The following is a 23,087-nucleotide window of genomic DNA, read 5'->3' as shown; positions in this document are numbered from 1 at the left end:
CATTTTAGTAGGATGCAGATCTTGCAGAAGGAATGAGTTGAGGTCTATGGTGCAAGACACCTCATAGATAGGAATTATACACTAGACTAGTTAGGGAGAAACAAGCCTGTCCGTATACAACTAGAGAGACCATGTAGAAAGATTAGAGTTTACCGCCTTCTTTCACCTCCATGAGATCACCAGCCTCTGCTCCTCCCTCAGTGACTGAAACACTCATCCTTGCATTTGTCAACTCCAGATTCTAATATTCCATGCTCTGCCAGTTGGCCACCCATTTTCCACACCCTGAACTTTAGCCCATCCAAAACTCACGACCATATCCTATTCCGCACCAAGTCCCATGCAACCATCACTCCGTCCTTCCTGGCCAGTACACCAAAACCTCCAACTTAACTATCCCATCCTCACATTTAAATTCCTTCATGGCAACACCCCTCCCTCTGCAACCTTCTTCAGCCCAACAACCCTCTCCCGTGAATTCTCCTTTCTTCGGACACTGGCCTCTCTTTCTCTCCCCCACCCCCACCCTCGTTATTGGTAGCAGTGCCTTCAGGACCTTCACTATTAAATTCCCTCCCTAAACATCTCCCGCTTATTCACTTGCCCCTCCTCCTTAAAACTATCTTTTTGGTCACCTTTCTTAACATCTCATTCTTTGCCTCAGCATCTATTTTCGTCTGACTATGCATCTGGAAAGCCACTTGGGAATTTTTTTCTGTGTAAAAGGAACTCTAAATTCAAGTTGTTTCAGATTCCTAGGACATTTGAACAAGTTCTGGGGCAAGAAAGATGAACCAAACTGGTACCAATGTCTTTCAGCAAGAATTAATAGGGCATGGGAATAAACAAAACAATTCAAAAGGGAAATAAATTACTAACAGCACAAAAATCACATAAAAGCAATGCTTTGAAACATGGTCTTAAATATTTTTTAATAAACACAAGCACATTGGGAATGAAGCACTGGCATCTCAAACATGGCCAGAGTATAGCCAGTCGTAGATGGGATATAAAATGTTTCACAAAGATAGATGTACGAAGAAAGATGTAGTGCTTGCGTATTGATCAACAATTCAGCAGTTGTCAGAAAAAAGGTTGCAGCAAATGGGGAATCAGGTTGAAACAAAATGCATAGTAATAAGAGCAGCAAATTATTAGTTGGTACCTGCTATAAACCACTAAATGAGTAGGAAACTGAGGGTGGGGTGGACAGGAGGGCTGAAGATCACAATATGCTGATCAGCTCCAGTGGAATGCTACACACCAATCCAACATAGCTTCTGCTCTAGTAAGTGGCTGCACATGAGGAAATAGTCATCGGCCATTTTAGTGAATTGGTTTTTATTTTCACTGATCTCTACCTGTTGTCCCTCATTTATCCATTTACCCTGGAGGTCAGTGATCACCTCAAATCTAACAATTATTCTGTATTGCTAAAGTTTATATTTTTGTCAAAGCCATTGCAGATCGTCAAGCTATGACTAGAGTCTCGGAGAATCAATAAATAATCGAAAAAATGAACACAGATGAAGAAAACATTACATCTTTCATTAAAAAAAAGAAACCTAGCAATAATCTAGACCACATTGACTTAATAAGCAATGGGGAAAAAAAGGACTGGGATTCATTTGACTGAAAATAGCTAAAATATTATTTGTTCATAGTGAAGCAGAGACCATCAAGAGGTGAATAAAAACTATTACAACATAGAAGCATAGAAAATAGGAACAGTAGTAGGCCATTGAGCCCTTCGAGTCTGCACCGCCATTCAATATGATCATGGCTGATCCTCTACCTGAACACTATATTCCCACATTTTCCCCATACCCCTCGATGCCTTTTGTTTCTAGAAATCTATTTATCTCCCTCTTAAATATATTCAGTGACTTGGCCCCGACAGCCTTCTGTGGTAGAGAATTCCACAGGTTCACCACCCAGAGTGAAAAGATTTCTCCTCATCTCGGTCCTAAATTTCCTACCCCATATCCTGAGACTGTGACTCCTCGTTCTAGACTTCCCAGCCAGGGGAAACATCCTCCCACATCCAGTCTATCCAACCCAGTCAGAATTTTATACATTTCAATGACATCCCCTCATTCTTCTAAATGCTAGTGAATCCAGGCCAAGTCGACCCAATCTCTCCTCATGCCACAGTCCTACCATCCAAAGAATCAGTCTGGTTAACCTTCGCTGCACTCCCTCTATGGCAAGTATATCCTTACTTAGGTAAGGAGACCAAAACAGTAGTAAGTTCTAAGAACCAATGGGTTTATTGAAAAATAAATTGTGCAACACTATTGCATAGAACAAGAGGTTTATTGCACAGAAGGGGGCCATTTAACCCATCGTGTCTGTGCCTTCTGTCCTAGAGCAATTCAAAATTACTCCCACTGCCAAATTCTCTTCCCTATCCACTATATTTCTCTACTGCAAACATTTATCGATTATATTGCCTTCAAAATGCAATGGTTTTTGCCTCAACTACTCACTCTGGCAAATTATTCCACCCTTCTAATCACTGTGTGTAAAGAAATTTCACCTAACTTCTCACTTCGTAGACAATTTTAAACTTAGGACCCCTCAACATTGGCTCATTAACCAGAGATGCTAGTCTTTTCCCCTATTAGAACATTTTAAAAAACCTGTTCAATTTTCTCTTGGCCTTTCCTTTTCCAGTGAAAACAGTCATTCAATCTCACGTCTATCGTAACTGCATTTTCCCATCACTTACCCTAGCATGTTGAATCAACAATGTACACTCTTGTTGGGTAGCTTTGGAGACGTTCCGCTCGGCAGAAGCAGGGTGGTAGCACCTCAAATATAGTGGGGATTGACTTATCAGCCCCTCCCTATGGCTGCTGCAAGCGTCCCCACGGAGGCCGACCATTTAACAGTACTGGGTGGAGCGCATGCCTCGCTCAGTATAAGCTGAGGATTCAGCCGAAGAGGAGCCAACATGCTCCTTTAATTTTGTGGGGCTGGGAGGAATAGGAGTACTGGTGTGCTGCCCATCATCCCAACCCCAGATCACAGACCCACTTTCTTCCGACCCATCTGCTGATGTTGAGGCGAACTGGAACAGGGGGGCTGTGCTCGTATTCTACCCACAACCCGAATACTAACAAGAACAGGCCCTCAAAATGGATCAATGCTTCCACTAGGACTATCCAGTGGGGTGAAAATATACCCCTCTGTCTTTTCTATAAGAGGGTTCCCAAAACTGCACACAACTCCAAGGTCTAGTAGCCCTCATTTATAAACTCTAGAATCCTACAAGACTGTTCATGGCTTTATCTGCACACACGTTCAAGGATTTTATGCTTATAATCCCTAGATGTCTGATACTCCAAACCCTGCAGCATCTTTTCATTTAGTTTATAGCGTTATTCCTTGTTTTCCTTCAAAATGCATTATTCACACTTCATAAATTACATCTGCCATCCGATTGGCATTCTACTCTCCAGTCTGATGGGGATCCTAATTTGCTGCACTCACTTTGGTTCATTAGCAAATCTGTTGTACTACCCAAACCAAAATCATGCCTATATGTATATATCTCTGATCCGTCTTCCAATCCATCTTCAATCCAAGCAATATCCATTAAGCCTTGAATATAGTTTTCTGTCCAATCAATTTCATATCCACACTTTGACATTTCTTCATACCAAGACACCTTAATGGATGTCAGAAAATTCACATATACAACATGAAATACATTCCATTTATCTATAGTCAGTTACTCCTTTAAAAGAAACTATTACATTTGCCGAACAGAATTTGCCTCTACAACGTCCAGACTGGCTGGCCTCATTTATCCCATATATCTCTAAATGCTCATCACTTTGACTTCAAATTACTGATTCTCAAGAATCTGCCTGCAGCTAATTAAGTTATCGAGTCTATCCTTTGCTTCCTTCAACAGAGGCATTACACTAGCTATCCTCCCTGGCACAATTTGCATACCTAAAGAAAGTTTTTAACATTTTTGCTACCCATTGCTATCACTCAGACTTCTTGCAGCAGCCTAGGTTATATGCCATCGTGGCCCAGTGACTTACCCCCCCAAACAAATTCCTTTTCTATGGTTACCTCCATCAATTGTTCCATATCCTCTTCTAGCAATCTCACTTTCACTACCATTTGTAAACCCAACACAAAAAAAAATCTCCATTGTACCTTCATCTGTCACAACTAGATTCTCCCCTTCAGCCCTGTTATTTTCTTTGCTTTTTAAATTATAATTAAATCCCCTAATAATTCCTTTTGTACATTAGTCTTTTTTTCATATTCATTTTCAGCATTCTAATCTCCCATTTCACCGTCCCACTATTTTTCATATTTATGATTGTTAACCCATTTTATTCTGTCTCGGCTTTCAAGTTTTACTTTTAACCTTTACTTAGTCATTCTTTCGATGTACTCCTTTCACCTTAAAATAATAGCTATTTTGTACACGTTCCATCTCATTTGAACATTCCCTAGTGACCAGGACTGGTTCGCTACCATTTCTGCCCAGTTTATTTAGGCCAGATCCCATCTTAGCTCACTGAACTTTGCCTTTTTCCAGGCCAGCAGTTATCCTTTCCTCTTTTCATTGAACCTGGTGGTCACGATTTCACAAGAGTCGGGATAAATGGGTCCTTTTCGGGTTGGAAATCGGTGGTTAGTGGTGTGCCACAGGGATCGGTGCTGGGACCACAACTGTTTACAATATACATAGATGACCTGGAAGAGGGGACAGAGTGTAGTGTAACAAAATTTGCAGATGACACAAAGATGAGTGGGAAAGCGGGTTGTGTAGAGGACACAGAAAGGCTGCAGAGATTTAGATAGGTTAAGCGAATGGGCTAAGGTATGGCAGATGGAATACAATGTTGGAAAGTGTGAGGTCATCCACCTTGGGGAAAAAAAACAGGAAAAGGGAATATTATTTGAATGGGGAGAAATTACAACATGCTGCGGTGCAGAGGGACCTTGTGAATGAATCCCAAAAAGTTACTTTGCAGGTGCAGCAGGTAATCAGGAAGGCGAATGGAATGTTGGCCTTCATTGCGAGAGGGATGGAGTACAAAACCAGGGAGGTCCTGCTGCAACTGTACAGGGTATTGGTGAGGCCGCACCTGGAGTACTGCGTGCAGTTTTGGTCACCTTACTTAAGGATATATTGGCTTTGGAAGGGGTACAGAGACGATTCACTAGGCTGATTCCAGAAATGAGGGGGTTACCTTATGATGATAGATTGAGTAGACTGGGTCTTTACTCGTTGGAGTTCAGAAGGATGAGGGGTGATCTTATAGAAGCATTTAAAATAATGAAAGGGATAGACAAGATAGAGGCAGAGAGGTTGTTTCCACTGGTCGAGGAGACTAGAACTAGGGGGCACAGCTTCTACAGGGGAGCCAATTTAAAACCGAGTTGAGAAGGAATTTTTTCTCCCAGAGGGTTGTGAATCTGTGGAATACTCTGCCCAAGGAAGCAGTTGAGCCTAGCTCATTGAATGTATTTAAATCACAGATAGATAGATTTTTAACCAATAAGGGAATTAAGGGTTATGGGGAGCGGGCGGGTAAGTGGAGCTGAGTCCACGGCCAGATCAGCCATGATCTTGTTGAATGGCGGAGCAGGCTCGAGGGGCTAGATGGCCTACTCCTGTTCCTAATTCTTATGTTATGTTCTTAATTGCCCTCCTAATGTTTTCTGTTCTAGTTAATTTCCTAGAATTATAGAATATTTCCTTCCTCATTAGACTAAAACAAACTGATCTAGGAAGCAGTCTCGGGTGCATTCTCCACTTTGAATACATACATTACCTTTATCCCAGGATATATTGGGATAGTCAAAAATCACAGATGAGCAGGATATGGCAGATATATTGAATCGATTCTTCACATCAGTTGTCACACACAAGGACTGTAGACAAACTCCTGCAATAGTAAATATGCTAAGTGATCCATAACACAGAAGTTCGTTAATATGTATGCAGAAATAGGAGGGATTAAACATCCACTAGGCTGGGACATTTCCTACAATTGTCAAGGAGCGAAGAGAAAAATCAGTGATGCTTTTGCTGAAGTAGTAACAGTGGACGTTAGCAAATCTAGCTCCAATATTCCAAAAAAAAGTTATGCATGAACCAACTAATTGAAGTCCGTCCAATTCAACATGAATAGTGGAGACAAATGCTTGAAAGCATCGTACAAAGGGACACGTAAACATCACAGATATCCTACACAGCATGATTTTAGAAATAATGTCATGTCTGACAAAGCTTCTGGAAATCTGAGATAACAAATCTAGTGAACAAGGGTAGACAGTAATTGACTTGCATTTTCAAAAAACATTCAATAAAATTCCTCATGTGAGATTAGTAGAGAAGGTCATGGCTCATAGCAGAATTGACAAATTGTTTAGGTTGACTGAAAATTGGTTCAGCAATGGAAGGCAGGATGATGAACAGAAAATAGTCTGCCTGGAGAAAAAAAAAGCAACCAGCGTCATTGTTTCAGACCACTACTGATCACATTGTTTGTGAAGCTGGAAGAAGATACATGTAAAATTACTAAATTTGCTGATAGCACAAGCTTGTGTGAGCAGTTAATGTTTAAAAAGGAGATGCATTATCTTCGGAGAGACTTGGTTCAAGTGTGTAAATAGATATGGCAGATGGATTTTAGTAAGACTAGATGCATATAAAAAGGTACAATTAACATGTATATAACATGAAAGGGTTTCCACTAATGGGGCAAATAAGTAGAGCTATTAAGGGGCAATCAGACTCTGAAAGCATCTCGTCAGTGATGTAGCCATAAAAAAGATAAATTGAGCATCAAGGTCAGAACAAACTACAGTCATAAAGCCAACTTAGGAGAACTGCAGGGATTTTAGTCACTCAACTTCAAAAAGGATACGGTGTAGAGAAAAGTAAACTGAGAAATTTCCACACCATAGAGTAAGTTATGAATTTTTTTTTTTTTAAATCAAGTGACTTGAGAAGGAAAACATGATAATAGATCTTCAAAATAATGAAAAATATAGATAAGATTGGAATAACTAACCTTTTTAAACTTGTAGATTATGGGAATAATCCACTAGTTCAAAAGCCTCAAGCAAAGTTGGAGAGATAAAAAAAACTTTGCAACAGGACTGTGGACAGATAATCCAAGAAATTCTGATCACATTCATTAACACCTATAAAAGGGAGCTCGATCAAAGGGGGAATTGATGACAACAAAATGTTACAAACCACTTTATTTTCCCATTTCCTCCCCCTCAAAAAGTAGTTGGGTAAAGAAATTAATTAAATAAAAATCAACTACGATGGCAGGAAAGCAGGATTAAAAACTCCCACGGTAAAACGTACATGGACTCTGGATACAAGGAACTTGATGGAACAAAATTTCCTTTTATTCCTCCAGACGGTCCTCAAAATATCAGTCCAACCAGTTACTTGGTACTGAGCCCAATATTGCACCGCCCACTTTTAACCTTTCTGTAATGACAATTTTTTTTTAAATCCCACTGTTATAGTTCACAAAATTTCAAAATACATTCCTTTTTTTCCCCTGCTATTTTGTTACTCTTTCAAACATGGCTTTGATGACTCAACAGCATCAAGCCACATACGCTAGAAAAGCCCCCAATTCAACTTACAGTCCATTCTAAATTAGCACTCAGTACCTCGGCTCTCAAAGAAATGCTATATGGGCGAGATACCAGAGGGTTTGTGTGAACCAAACCAGCAACTGCCAGCACCTTCAAATGAGTGGGGGCAGCGAGAGAAAAAAAGTTGCCGTAAAATGCTCCATTTTGATGGTAACTGTCAAAAGGCATGCGCTATTAAAATTCACTTCTTTGGTTGGGGATTGGTTAACAAATTGGGGAGCTGTTAACAAATTGAGCAACTTAATTTTGGACCTGCTGGCTGTCTCTGGTTATTGTGAATTTAAGGTTGGCTGACAGGGAAAAAGAAATCCTGCCAAGTGTATTTTAGATCTCAGACATACTTCAAACAAAACAATTAAGCTATGGATTACTTTTGAGAAAAACCTTAAATCCTCTGCTCCACCCTTTAAAAGTTGCATGTTAAAGTAGAAACTTGTTACCGTCCATCTAAAAATGCCGAATAACTAAAATCAGGGATTACAAACTTTTCAAAAAATTTAATAGATGCTGCTCAGAAATGAGCAACAGTAATACAGTAACCTCTGAAGAAAAGTACAATTAGGGCAGTAAATGAATACATTACAATACAGGAAAGATTGCCGAGAACTTTATTTGCATTTTAAAGTGTGTATTGGAACGTATACCAGGCAATTTAAAACAAACCTGGGGGTATCAAGTTCAAAAAGGTGGGTTTATATTTGATTTACTTATCCTGCAAGTCAGGCATGTTTTCCAGGGACAAGGTGAATTTTAGGCCCAATGTCCCATTCTACAAATACAAGTCACTCCTGTTAGATATGGTCAGATGTTTCAAATATTTCAAACTTTAGAACTACCAAAAACAGAATACACCATATCCTTAAAAGCGAACACAGCGTGGTATGGTCAATGAACCTCAATTCTGCCTATTTCATTTCAAAAACTTAAGCCCATTCCACATTCCAACATAAACTCAAATGCAAACCCACCTATATCCTACATTTCTCCTCCCCACTATATTTAAAATACCAAAAATCAGCATAAAGCCTTTAGCAATAGAAAATAAAAACACATAAGCCATTTGAGATTCCAATTTTACTGTCTGAAATCACTTGAAAAAAACAAAAATCACAAAATACGAAATTGTTCCAGAAGACGGTTTCATTGGAGAAGATTGCTAGAGTAGCTAAACAAATATCAAAATAGTAACATCTCAGAGTTCTTGTCCAAATTCTCTGCAACTTGTGCATTACATTATGTACATTGTGGATTACTGAAACATATCATGCACATTTACCAAATACATCCAACAGGAAGTTAAAAGAATATTCGAAACAGTAAAATACCAAAGACCTTATGTACTAAAGCTCATTACAACTGATACAATCTGCAAAAATACTCGAGGCAATTTTAAGTGGAATGGCTAAAGGCTACTGTATTTTTCAGGTCTGCAATTAGTATCTACGGCGTTTGTTTGCACCAAATTCTCCAACTTGATTTCCACGGGGAAACCCAGCAGGGCTGCCAACCATCGGTCCGCCCATGTTATTTGGTTGACCATCCATACTTCCAGGAACAAATCGATCATTAGGCTATTAATTTAGTTAAAATACGTAGGATTGGACATTAGTGTTCATTGCAAGTCCCACGTAGATTTAACATTAGGCAGGTTGAGAATCCCCCATTGGAACGATGAAAGTCAGCAGAGTCCAGTAGTACCGATAAAAAAAGGGAAAGGGGTAATCACATTAGACTTACAAGGTAACAGCAAACTCAGGGAAACAATTCAACACCCTCCTCTTGCCGTCTGTACACAGTATTTACTAAAACTGACAAAATTAATCTGAAATGTGTGATAATTAAAACAAATTTAGCAAAAGGAAAACAAAATTAGGGAAAGAAAAATAAAAGCCACTACTCTTCCAAACTCAAGTCAGTCAACAATCATGGGCCTACACAAACACACACATCCCCTTCGGTCAGAGCTTACAATTTTTATCGAATGGTATGAGCTCCAAAAGCATTTTATGACCTCAGTTCATTTTCATCAGAATATCATGCACACAAGCCTTACCGTCTATAAATAATGGCTGATTTAACTATATACCAACAGGTTCCAGGTTCTACTTCTGGTTTGTGCAATTCGCAGAATTCTCAATTGCTATGTATGACCCCCTTTAGAAGTGTGCTGAAGGAACTGGGCTTGGCTGAAATGCCTCAGTTCTCCAACAACCTGCCAATAGTTAAGAGTAGGCTCATGCATGGAACCATTCCATAGTAGGAGTCAACATCTTCAAGTGAAATGGGGAGAAAATTGGCCAAAACAAAAGAGCAAAACGGGTTCTCATAGAAGCTAATTGTGCAAGCAATCCATCAGTATAGAATGATAAATACACACAGAATATGAACTACAGCTATACAAGCATATTCCAAGATGTTTACGGTTCTGCAACGGGAAAGTTCTTACCCAAGCAAATTACTTTCTAATTCCCACAATAAAATGAGCAATACAATTTTATAATGTTACTTCATCTTCCCTCCTCAAAAAAATCAACTTGGGTTTCATTGCCAGTTGCACCAATATAGAAATGGATACAAGATGCCTCCAGCTGGCATTTCCACTTAATATAATTAATCGCAGCAAACGCACAGTTCTTCCTGCGTATGCATGCATTGACATGATTTAACCATTAATTCACCTTCCACCCACAATTAGAACACAATGTAATGTTTCAGTTTTTAGAATAGCATCAGCTTAAGCCATTACTGGGTCGAAAATTAAATTCATTTTTGAGGATTTCCCTCAGTGGTGTAAAAGGCGTATCCAGAGTGATACCAAGAAGTACAGACCTGAAAGTCCCGACTGAGTTAGCAGATCTTGCCCAGAGCAGAAGTTCCAGCTCTAGTGCCCTTAGTGCCTCTGGGCTAGGGAAGAAAGGGGAGGACGGGGGAGAATCAGCACACTTACAATCATATAGCCACCCCTGCAGCACATACGTTGGGCAATGATCTGCACTACTGAATATCTTGCTAGTGTTCATTGTCCAGAACACAAAGAAATGGCTATTTGAGCAAGGAATTGAGATAGTGGAAGAATATACCAGCAAGTGCCAGCACAGAAGCTGAGCGCTACTGGCCTCAGTACCTCTGGGGTAAGGAAAGAGGGAGGAAAGTCAGCGACTTAATATCATGCAGCTCAGAAAAGAGGGATGAGGCTTGAAATTACAACTCTGTACCAAGATCAAAGCTGTATGACTTCACTATTCAAGATGTTCTCCAAAAAACACTTTCCAAAAATTTAACACCAATACAAATAAATCCTGGCCTGTAGTGCATGTCTCAAATCAACAGCAAAATAAACTCACGAGTAAAAGTCCCACTTTCAAAATTTCCATCAATCGATTGATGTATGTATTGCAAACTGTTTTGACACTTGAGTTTTAAGTGTTAATTATCAATTTAAGAAGCAGCAGTATCCTTCAACTTTAATACTAACTACAATGTGCATATTCTATGAACACCAGTTCCCATGTACAACTGGTAAATGGAAAGAAACCATTAAGAATTTTATGATGACCTTCAGGGCTAATATAACTTAGATCAAAACTACAGCTGGTCAACTACAAGCATACCAAAGCTGCTTCTGTTACACTATTCAAGGAGTACTCAAAAATGAGTTGAACTTTAGTTCTGCAAATAGTATGGGGCTGAAATTTCTCACGCTGGGTTTGGACGATCATCTCGCTGATGGGAGAATTTTTTGCGCTTGCGCGAGATGCACCAGCCCCGGATTTGGGCTCTTTGTGCAAGGGAAATGTCTGCGCGAATCCGGCATTTGCGCAGTGCTCAGCACGTCGCAACATCCTTCCCCTTCTCAAAGGGGAGGGACGCTGCGATCTCAGGAGCACATTCTGTGCTGCCCAGTGGGTCACCAGGGAGTGTTGGCCGGGCCAGCGTCCCGGCACCCAAGAGTGGGTGCTGGCCTGCTTGTTGGCAGCCCGGCCGAACCAGTGGCTGCCATTGTTAGGCCGACTAAATAGTCGGCCAACACAAAAAAGATGTCGGCCGCACCTTCCCTTTAAGGGCGACCGGGGCGTCACAGCCGGCGGTGGCATCGCCCACACAGACCTCACTCACACGGGGCGCAAAGGGGTGATAAGGGGTCGGCGGGCACGGTGATGAAATCGCCACGCCGGTGCGCTAAACATGGGCCAGACCACTTTGCTGGCGGAGCCCCAGGGGCAATTCCGCGTGAGTCGATGTGGCCTCCACCCCTGTATGCCAACGTATTAGCGCTCCGGTAGCATCGGCCAACAGTGCTAAATGGCCCCATGCAAAGGGGCAATTTCGTCTCCCATGTCTTGAGTCTTTAGTTTTATGAATGTGTTTTATTCACATCTAATTAGTAATTTTGAGCAGGGTAAAGGAAGGAGGGTGGCAGGAAGTCAAAAAAGAATTTATACCAGAATGTACATATGATTACAATTAGATTTAGGGACCTGGGTAAAGGAGAAGGCCAAAAATAAATCCCATCTGTGATCTATTCCATCAACCCCTGTGGATGGTGGGCAAAGTCTGGATCAAACTCTGCTGTGATACCGCTCCCTCACATATACATATTTTAATATCACCTAGGTCCACACATGAATGGTCACTCATGCAAGAAACCAGCAGGCAATTGGCATCCAAGGAACCATATCTCAACACCTTCAGGAGAGGCGGGGAGAAAAGAATATTAAAGATTTTAACAAAAGAAAAACAGAGTTCAAATCATTCACCCAACGGTTTAAAAGCAAATGCTGTAATTCCAGGCATATGCCGATCAATTCAAGATATTCCACCAGCAATATTAGGCAACAAAAACTTAATTACTGCAAGGGATGGCATTTAAGTTAGTGGATTTGAGCAATTGGTACAGCAGTAATTGAATCATGTTAATATGTATCTGGGACCCTTACTTTCATGCCCTCAACACATTGTTTGCTGGCCAAAATGCTGAAAAAATTTGATTCAAATTCAACACAGATAGAGGATGATTAAACAATCCACGTACCGTTGAACGGCAACTCATTTAATCCTTTTTCAGTTTACTACCGCATCGCATTTTGAAAGAAAAGTTTTCACTTATTATGGGAGTACCTTCACCTCATGGACTACAGCAGTTTAAGAAGGCAGTTCGCCACCACCTTCTCAAGAGCAATTAGGGATGCCAGCAACATCCCAGGAATGCGTTTTTAAAAAAGCAACAGTTTAACAATTCATTTTCACAGTCATCATTCAGAGAAATCTCTAAATTCTCCTAGCTGGCCTATAGGCATGTGCAAACAATGCAAAAATCTTAGCGCTCATTTTGTCAATTATTTCAATGTCTAGAAAAGATGAGATATTTGAACTCTAAAATAACTTCTATCATTCTTAAATGGTATTGAAGTAGTTCTGCATGCACATGGTTCGGAATGTGCAGTTATATTTTAAACAGTAAGCCTTCGTCCGCGGATTTGCAATGTCCAAACAGGGTACCAATGCACCCAGCCTGCCGATGGCCAGAAAGCAAATAGCAGTCAGCAGGACTCTTCATAAGTCTGTAGAAATGCATCTTGTCATATTGATCAATACTTCTGGCATCACAAGCACCTACATTACGATCTGCATATTTGTGACAGCACATGGTCTCAGGGATTTGTTAAACTGTTGCTTTAATAATATCTTCATAATGAATCCAAACTCCATTGTCCTCCTGGGCCACCACACATTAGAGGGTGTATAAAGGAATGATAAGTGAGGTCCTTCAGCAGCCATAATAAGCCAACTGCTGGGAAGTTCATAGCTGCTTCTGGAGGGCCCTACTAGCAATTTACCTGGAATTTCTCCACAGTAATCGCTGTTTTGAAAAAAAGTCACCACTGTGGTGCTGCAGGTTCTCAACTATTAAAAAAAATATATACAGGCAAATATTTATCTATGTAAACAAATTGCTGAAATGAAGAAATTCGTCCAGTTCTGGTTGGTCCAATTTGTGCTGTAGATTTCAATGTATAATATCTGTAGTAACCAGTGAGAAAGCAAAGTGCACTCATTATTAGGTAAGTATATTTGAAACAATCTTTTTGTCGTGTAGCTCGATATTGCTGGAAAACAGCCTTACATCGAAGTCTGAAGCTATTAAAATGTATCAACTGTGTGCTCTATAATACCAAGAATCACACATTCAACAAATGAAAATGCTAATATTGGATAAATAAATACTCAGACTGGACTGTTTCAATAATCCACTTAATAACTGCACCTTACTACAACCAGTGTATTTCAGGCCAACTGTGGTCAGGTCACTTAGAACCTCAATACCAAGATACTATTGGAACTAATCTCAGCAACAAACAAAAAAGCAATTGCCAGTGCAGTTACCAAATCAGTCCATGACTACAACAGCAACCTGTATGCGAAATCGGTCACCAAAATGTCAGTGGAGCAACTGATACTATTTAAGGATTGCTTTCTTCTATCCTTCCCCCCAACCCCGCCCTTTACAGAGGCACTTGAAGATTACTTTCAAAAAGATACTAAGTAACTGCACATGACTTTTTTTATATCTGCGGTAATAACCTAATCGCCCTTACCACGTATACCAAAACTCCTGAAAGTCCATCCCAAAGCCCCGATCACAAGCATGGGATTACTAAATTAGTCTGAACTGAAAGCATGTTGGCATCCAGCCTTATAACTTAAATTGTCCTAAAATATAACCTATGATTTACAGTGGCAAATGTATTTTGAAAGGCACCAACTGATTTTACAGCAACATTCTTCCATAAATTTGTTACATTTTTTGCAAACATCAATATACTCATGATGGATGGTAAATTAAGTGTTCTTGGTTCATAAATGCTTCTATTCAAAAATAACATACAATTTCCAGAATGAGAAAGCATACAACTTCTGACCAAAAATACTACTGTACAAGGAGCACCTTGGGATTTGTTAATTGATTTAAGTATTGTCTGTCGGTCCACAAGTTTACAAAATGAGAGCACTCAGGAATCAGAAATTCACAAAACCTATTTCCAACTGAGAATGAGCTACTAATAAACTGCAGATATTGCACCATTACAATATACAAATAGGCTCAGACAGTTGATGAGTTTCTGGCAAGAGAATCGTTTTGAGTGATTTGGTGAGGTCAGGTCAGTGGGATTTTCTTTAAAAAATTGACTGTTGGGCCAAATGAGCTTTTCAAGCTTCTAAATGTTTTTATTTTCACTTGTTGACACACAGCTGTGCATTGACACAAACGTTAGATATTACAACAGCCCCATCACAATTTATACAGGTAACCATGTTCCATCAGTGCCTTTCATTCCAGTACAGAATATTTGCCTTATTCACTATATACACTAGTAAATAGCTTGGCATGTTCTCTGTTTAAGAACATAAGTGTACTGCTTTTGGAATGTATGACCAACAAGGATTAGTACTTGGTTACCAATTATATTTTTAATATACTAGTCAGCCTCCCATGGCACTGCACACCGAGTCAAGACCAAGTGCAGTCTTCAGGTGAAGTAGGGATAATTGGAGTCGGGTGTACAGATGCAATTCAGTCCCTATTTTGAAGTTATGTATTCTGTCCTTATCTTTTTCCATTATAAATTCCTATTTCCACATTTATAACCTATTTATATATCATTATATATGCCTATATAAACTTAGCACAATGTAATTACGTCTTCCTTCGAGTGGTGGAGCTCCAACACCTCCACTGGGGGAGAGCGTGTAATTAGGCAGCTTTACAAATCTGGACACAGAAATATAATGGAAAGAGTTGACAGAAAGTGCACAGAGATATATTTTACGCTATTAATCGATATATCCAGTAAGTGACAATTACAGACTTCAGGCAAGAGTATGTACAATAAATGGAACATTGCATCATAAAGATTACATAAGAAATAACTTGCTCTCAACATAAATGTGGTACCTTAAACACGTAAGCCTACACAAAACCAGATAAATGGAGTACAAAACTCAATTTAAGAATAGTTCCCTAGAAGTTTTTTTGAGATGTTGACTTTCACTCATTTAAACTTTTTAAGCCTCTTCCTCAGCATTTCCAGATGTCTGCAATCATACCTTCCCCTTTAGGTTTCTTGTACTTTTCTATCCATTCCTGCATCTCATTTGACCACTGTATGTAAACCCAGTTCATTCTTTTACTGAACCTCCTGTGTTAACAGTTATGCAGAAGTTGGTCCAGTAGGGAATGCGTCATAATTCATCCTGATCTACTCCAGAAAGCATATAGAGGTAAAGGGGTAAATTGAGAAATCAATTAGGAGCTTGGTAATCTGATCAGAAATGTTAATGAAGATTAAAATAGAACTAAAAAAATTCAGTGCTTAAGCTGCTGCCAAGAAAATGCATTCAAATCATTGTCCTTAAATAATATCTGTACTTTCCTATATGACAACTCACCATTTTGAAATTAACTGGCAAGTCAGAAATTTGCAAATTCAACAGCTTCTATCTTGAAACAGGAAGGTTTCACTAAATGCACTGAAGAAAATCATTGAATAACCGTTACAGTGGAAAACATTGGAGCAGATCCGCAGTTTTGTGACAATTTCCTGTCATAACTTGCTTTTGTAAAGACTTACGATCTTATAAACTAGATTGTATCTGAACTCTTGCAGTTCTACTTCTCCTGTATGAATGCATTTGTCATTTCCAGAAATTGGATTCCCAAAGAATCACCCAGTTACTATGCAATATGCATGAGTAGTACTGAAAATCCAAGTTATTAGTTTATGATATGGTGTACTAAAAATATTGTATAATTTGGAATATTTCCAACAATCTTATTATGAGGGATAAAAGACAGAGACAGATATTCTGCCACTGCATGTGTTAAAGACAGAATTACTGAAATACTTTGCATTTTCACCCCAAGGACTTAGCTGACAAGCTGGAAAGGGGGAAAAAAAACTGTCCTGTAAACTAAATCCTAAAATGGGAAAAAGAATCAATAAACTAACACCAAATGCTGGACAAATAAAACCTCACTAGATTGATTAACATACTTTTTATATTTCCTTTATAGAGGGCACCATGTGTAATCATTCAGAGCTAGAACTTCACTAAAACCAAACCATCAAACTTAAATGTATAAATAGTTCCAACGCACTATTATTTACAGTCTCACACAGCCCCACACTAGCATGCCAAAGATTAGGGAAAAAATGATTACAACTGAAATTCATTAATCCTTCATCTGATATTTACAATCCTCAACTACATGTATTTGATGTATTGCTAATACATTACCATTCCCATGTTGTTTTCTGGCATTTGGCTTCCCAGGTTTCCAGGTGGTCCTTGCGGAGGTGGTGCACTAGTATTCACAGTCGGTCTGTTCATTCCCATAAGTGGCTGCGGAACTTGGTTTGCAGAGGCTGATAAGTACAGTATCTTGGTAAAATATCGGCTGAAAGTTATTGGCATATTTGCCATTCACCTAGCCAAGTATTTGCCCCAAAAATAAATACAGATTACTGCACCATCAACTCAGTATCCATCAATAAATAATTAAAGCCGGATTCCCATTCTTATTGGAAACTTCTGCATTTTCAAGGAAATATAAAAAGCTAAGAGGATTTTAGGTGCAGCAATCAATTTTTTTCACGCTGATTTTTTTCTGCGTGGAATACAATCATACACCTGTACTTGGGGTACTTTTCACAAAGTAAACATTGCAAATTATACAAAAAAGCAGTAATCTCAATGAAATATTTAAAATATGAAATTCCATACCTGCTTTAAGATTTGTAAAATCAGCTGCAGTTAGTCCCACTGAAAATGAATGGAACCAGGAAACAAAGTTAAAAAAATATTCGAAGGAATGCCATGCCGAACGAACTTTCAACAATTCCTTCAAAGCATCCGAAGGACCCACATAAAATAAAGTGGAATATGAATCAGTAAAACTTCTTAAAATTTAAACTGGGAAGGTAAACATGGGAGAGGAAGACACACATCTCTACTCATGTTTACAGTTTTACATTTGTAAAACAAGTCATGACAAGCAGTGGGATCAGTTGAAATTCGCCAGAACATGCCATTCTAGAAAGATGTTATTGCAGTGGTACTTCCAGATCAATTAACTTTTCAGAGCCTGCGATTTTCTGTTGAAGACCAAGTTGCCAAAATGCAAAACATTTTTAAACTAATTTATTTCATTTTTAAATTTTGCAGAATTAGCTAATGACAAAATTAAATTGACATCAAAATTGACACAAGATTTAGTGTATTATGTTTAAGTTTGTTATTAGTTTCAACTTTTGCTTTACACTTTATGTTCAAAATTTTACTATTATAGTCACAATTCATCATTTTACTCAAATTAGAGTACGAGTTTACGATCAAACTACACAAGGACTGAATAAATCACTCCAGTATCACAGTTATTAGTATACAAAAGCATTCAGGGGAGTTTTAACAGACATAACTCAGTTCAGTATTGAACAACATTTTTTTTTAAACCATGATTTCCTGATGCCAACAATGGCTGTCATCCCAACCACCAAATATATTCAACAGCAAAGAGGATGTTCGCCACTAACATTAAGATTCCCAAGGTACCCAAGCTCTCCAGGCCCCATCATAACACAACAGGCAAGCTTAATAATTCAAATCTATGAAATGCATCTACTCAGTATGCACCAATCCACAGGCCAATAAAACAAGCATAATTTAAGTTTTTCTTCATAAAAGATTAAGACATATTTAGCACATTCCTTTTTATCACTGAAGCCAAATTTTGAAACTTTAAAAGGGTCAATTTCAGCCCCCAAAAAGTCCATGACAACAATCCTGGTGGTTCTTCCTATGGGACTTAAAATCATAATTTTATACAAAAAAGAAAATATTCTCGATATGTAAAATGACTGATCGCCCATGACACCACACACACAAAGTCAAGACCAAACGTAGTAACAGGTGAGGCAGGTTATAGAACAGCAGATAATTGGACCATGGCAGCAGATGTAATTCTACCCTCATTTTAAGTCATACATCCAACACTCATTTTTTAATACGTTGATCTTATATTCATAATTAAATAAAATTTGCAGAAATTTATGCAGCAGAAATGGTTGGAGCATAGGAATTTCTCTGCAGTAGAGCTGGGATACTCAAAATTTGAAATTACTGCAGCACCACCACTGGCTGGAAGGCATAATTTCATTGCTATCCATTTACCTGGGCAGTTCTGTAATTTGATTAAAAAGTGCAAAAACACAACAGGGCATGGGGTATTGTAGACAGTAAATGCGTGCAAACACAACTTTCTTTTTAAATAAATATAGTCGATCATTCCACTCTATTTCCGATAGAGTTAAGGAAAGAGATTTATAACCGTGAAGATGCAACCTTGCTAGCACGTACAAACCTCGAATACATCATTCTATCCAGCCTGATCTGAAATATATACCAATGCTTACACATTAAAAACCTCTATTTCTATATATAGACAGATTCTTTTCTCTATTGTATTTGCATACATATTCTGAAAAGTGCCAAGCAGAATGTTGAGCCATTTCACATACTTGGCACATATGTATTTTTATTACTAAACATTAATTGAAACCACATTAATGACTCCCATAAACAAGCAATGAATCACCAAGAAATGTATCATCTCTTTGAAAGAAAAAATTCACCTTTATCATGCCATCCCATTCCAAAATGTTCTTTGCGTCTTACCTGGCATGGCCATTCCACTACGTTGGGCCATTTCTTCCATCCTCATATTTTCTCTCTATAAAGAAGCATATACGCAATGAAAAACTGTCTTACACCAATGTTCTTCCCTCCACTCCTGAAATGTTAACATTTGCCTGTTACATGTCCATGGCTACCAATTACCCCCCGATACATCACCCAAGCGGACATAATTCATTCAAGAGCTTTGACCATGTGCATCAACGAAGTACTCAATTGGAGGAAGGGGACCAGGAACACAGCTCAATCAGTCAATCATTGACTCCATACACTTTCACCAGAAGTTGTTAGATAACAGTAGGAAACTTGTTTGTTTTTTTCCTCTCAAAGAAATTACACCAATAATGGTGCTGCTTCTGTTGGTCTGGTTGAGTTCAGCTAACTCAATAGATCATGCACTGATCAAAACAAAGTCTCAAAAGATAGTCATTAAGAAAATTGATGCCAACAACTCTATAAATGACTGATTACCATTTAATCGAATTCAGTGCACTCCTCCCCAACAGGTCAAAGCACAACCTAGTGCAGTATTAAGTCGCAGGTTCAATTCCAAGACTTAACCAGGTTAATTCTCGTCATGGTACTAAAATTGACCAAAGCTCAACAACAGCTGAATAGTGCAATAGCATGACAACACCATCAAAGCTTGCCCATGACGAATAGCATTTTGGGAGGTAGTAGACACCTGTGTGTCAATACTTCGTGTTCGGTTGTTCTTCACCTTTCCTGCCATCCCTCGACCACAATGGGAGGCAGTTGAACTGCTCCCAGACCTCTGCCAATACAGACCTTTTCTGCTCTACTAACAGGACACAAACAGATACCTTTAGTCATTGATGCAATTATTCATTGTCTTGTCCAGGCAATCTGAGCCTCTCCAACTATTCTATGTCATTTCAACCTATCAATTCCATCACTGCACCCAGTTCTCTTAAGAGTACAGCCTATCGACAAGTCAGATAAAGAAGCACAGTTCACGTATAATCTAAATGATGGCTTATACATTAAACCAAATCATGCTTTTATTAGTTTGCAAATTGGAAGAGTCCCTTGCTCCAGTTCTGTCCAATATATTAGTCACTCGTCACAGGTAGCTAATTGGGAATCCCGACATGGCTAACTGAGTCATGGCCACAGTGATTGGGCACATGATCTCAGTAATCACATTTGCAAGGCATATGCATATGAATGTTAACCTTTTTGTGCATTTGTTGGTAAAACAAAGACAAAAAAGCAGTGCGCACGTGTTTTTGGTGTGTGCGCGTGCATTATTTCCTTGCTCCTTTGAAGGCCCCAACCTGACTATGACCTGGCTGTGTCACTATCACAGATATACCGTTTCCTTGTTTTATACCTCCATACAAAGACCATCTCCTTACACTTCCCCTTTCTACATAATTGCAGCAGACATAAGCAAGGACGTGAAGCTCACTCAAAGACACACACATTTCATAACAGCACAGGGTTACACTGGGACAAATCTTCAGTCTGTTTTCATTCAGGCAAAATACAGAGCAGTCCAACAGCTCACTGGCAGCTTAACAGAGTCTCATCGGTCTATAATAGAGCAGGATTATTGGTCCATGATCTGTTTATTTGTTTTTCTTTTGTTCAATACATTTGCTGGATGGATTTAAATTGTAAACTAGGTTTGCAGGCATGATGCTCTATTCACACATCGAAGGTGCAGCATGGGCCAGTCCACACTGCAATATGTGTTCGCACGAGGTCTGTGTAGCAGAGCTGGTTTCCAGTCATTTTGGTTAATCCTTGCCACTGGACCAAGACCTCACTCTGTCAAGCCCATGTGTGGTGGCTGGTATGCAACGGCCACCACACATTTAACAAAATCCACACAGGCATCTTCCACCCTCAAACATGTATTTCGGGACCTGGAATATTAGGTCCTTCATTGAAACACATGTGAACTCATCCCTTTTTGCGTGGAAGCAAGACATCCTCGACATGAGGGACCGCCTATGACGATGATGATGATGATGATTACTTCCTTGGCTACTAATCTGTTAAAATGGTGTGCAGCACGGGTGAAAAATGCTGAAATTCAGAACCATAACAAATTCATGCTAGAATTCCAAACTTTGGTGAAAGATGAAAACTGCAAAGTTTTACACTGAATGGTGGTAGATGTTCGTTGAGTAAATATGCACACGAAGTACATTTACCTGTATGGCGTTTTCTACTAAAGTTAGTGCATGTGGCAAAAACAGTGCCGCCATAGACATATCTGTGGTTAGTCAGTTATTTCTATAGTTACAGTTAACAGCCCTTAAACAATTCAATGATTAGAAAGACATGATGTGGCTGATCAAACAACCTTGATCAACATACTGCATGACTTGCTGCCCGAACTATGTATTTGCTAAACTGATGCTTTGTGAACTATTCAATTTTTCCTGCTTTTAATCAATAGCGACATTTATTAATACTACTTTTTCCATTAATGTGTTAATAACATCCTAATAGGCTTCTGGGCCACCCACTTCACCTTTGCTCAAAAGGCATTAATATTGCAGAACACTTACATTTTCAAAGTTTCCTCGGAACCCCTCCTGTTGTCTTCTCATCATTTCTTCTTTTTCACGCTGACGCAGCAGCATTTCTTCCTCACGTCTTCTGCGTTCCTCTTCTTGCCTGTAGCAACGTGAATACAATCAAGGTAAATTTTTTCCAATTATATGTTTAACAGTTCACCTATATGTAAAATGAGAGAGAGGTCAAATTGAAATAAAACAATCACTTTTGCACTTTTTTTCCCCCTCACAATTTAATTTCTTAATTGGACTTGGGTACATGGTACAGAATTTTAAAATTAAAAATCAAATGATGCACAGAAATGAAAGCCTTCAAACTCAATGCTTGTTCTGACCCCTATACTGGAATCCAATCCCATTTCTGTCCTTTCCTCATATCCTTCATGAATGCTTATCCAATTCCCTTTCATTTATATCATATCCTCTAGCTCTCCGTTCTGGTAAAAAACAAATCTTGCTTATGTTCCTATGGCACTAAACCTCAGTCTATGCCACTTTATTAATGATTTTCTAATCAGTTGAAATAATCCAACTATTTCCCCATGTTAGATTCCACCACCCCCACTCAACCTTTCTTCATAACTCTCAATCCCAATATCATTTTAGTGATTCTTCCATGTATCTCATCTCATCATCATCATCATCATCATCATCATAGGCAGTCCCTCAAATCGAGGATGACTTGCTTCCACGTCAAAAAGTTCACAGGTGTTTCAATGAAGGACCCAAATTCTTGAAGGATGGAAGATGCCTGTGCTTGGATTTTTTTTAATGTGTGGTGACCAGTGCACACCAGCCACCAGAGTCTTGACAGAGCTAGGTCTTGGCCCAGTAGCAAGGATTAACCAAGACGACTGGAGACCAGCTCTGCTGCACAGACCAAGCACGCACATATATCGCAGTGTGGGCTGGCCCGTGCTGCCCCTGGGCCCCGATCATGTCCCTCTACAATCTCTCGCCGCTCCTTCGCCTCGGCCTCGCCGCTCCTGCCCACGCTCCAATCACCGACCTGGACCTTGATGATGTCCCTTTTCACTGCCGTTGCTCTCCTGCTCCAACACTTGCTGCTCCCTGGAGTGGTACGCCGCCACGCTGCTCCTTCCGCTCCACGGCCTGCTCCGA

The 23,087-nt window shown here is 39.4% G+C and overlaps 1 protein-coding gene across 6 annotated transcripts in view; it reads right to left on the bottom strand.

Moving 5' to 3' along the window:
• The window catches only part of LOC139265576 (non-POU domain-containing octamer-binding protein-like), a 115,486-nt gene that overhangs the window by 63,926 nt on the left and 28,473 nt on the right, over window positions 1–23,087 (bottom strand). For 3 of the 6 annotated variants that reach the window (XM_070882674.1, XM_070882669.1, XM_070882671.1), the window contains exons 7-10: window positions 21,957–22,065; window positions 19,396–19,450; window positions 17,446–17,484; window positions 16,960–17,087 (exon numbers count right to left, since the gene is read on the bottom strand). In XM_070882674.1, coding sequence (XP_070738775.1) covers window positions 16,960–17,087; window positions 17,446–17,484; window positions 19,396–19,450; window positions 21,957–22,065 — 331 coding nt within the window. Of the gene's footprint in view, window positions 1–8,253; window positions 9,234–10,494; window positions 10,567–14,863; window positions 15,921–16,959; window positions 17,088–17,445; window positions 17,485–19,395; window positions 19,451–21,956; window positions 22,066–23,087 lie in introns of those variants that run through there. The other 3 variants (XM_070882670.1, XM_070882672.1, XM_070882673.1) reach the window with 3 other exon arrangements.

Source organism: Pristiophorus japonicus, chromosome 6 (genome assembly GCF_044704955.1).
Source record: "Pristiophorus japonicus isolate sPriJap1 chromosome 6, sPriJap1.hap1, whole genome shotgun sequence".
NCBI lineage: Eukaryota > Metazoa > Chordata > Chondrichthyes > Pristiophoridae > Pristiophorus > Pristiophorus japonicus.
Note: the sequence above shows the minus strand (reverse complement) of the source record. Positions and strands in the feature narration are given on the sequence as shown.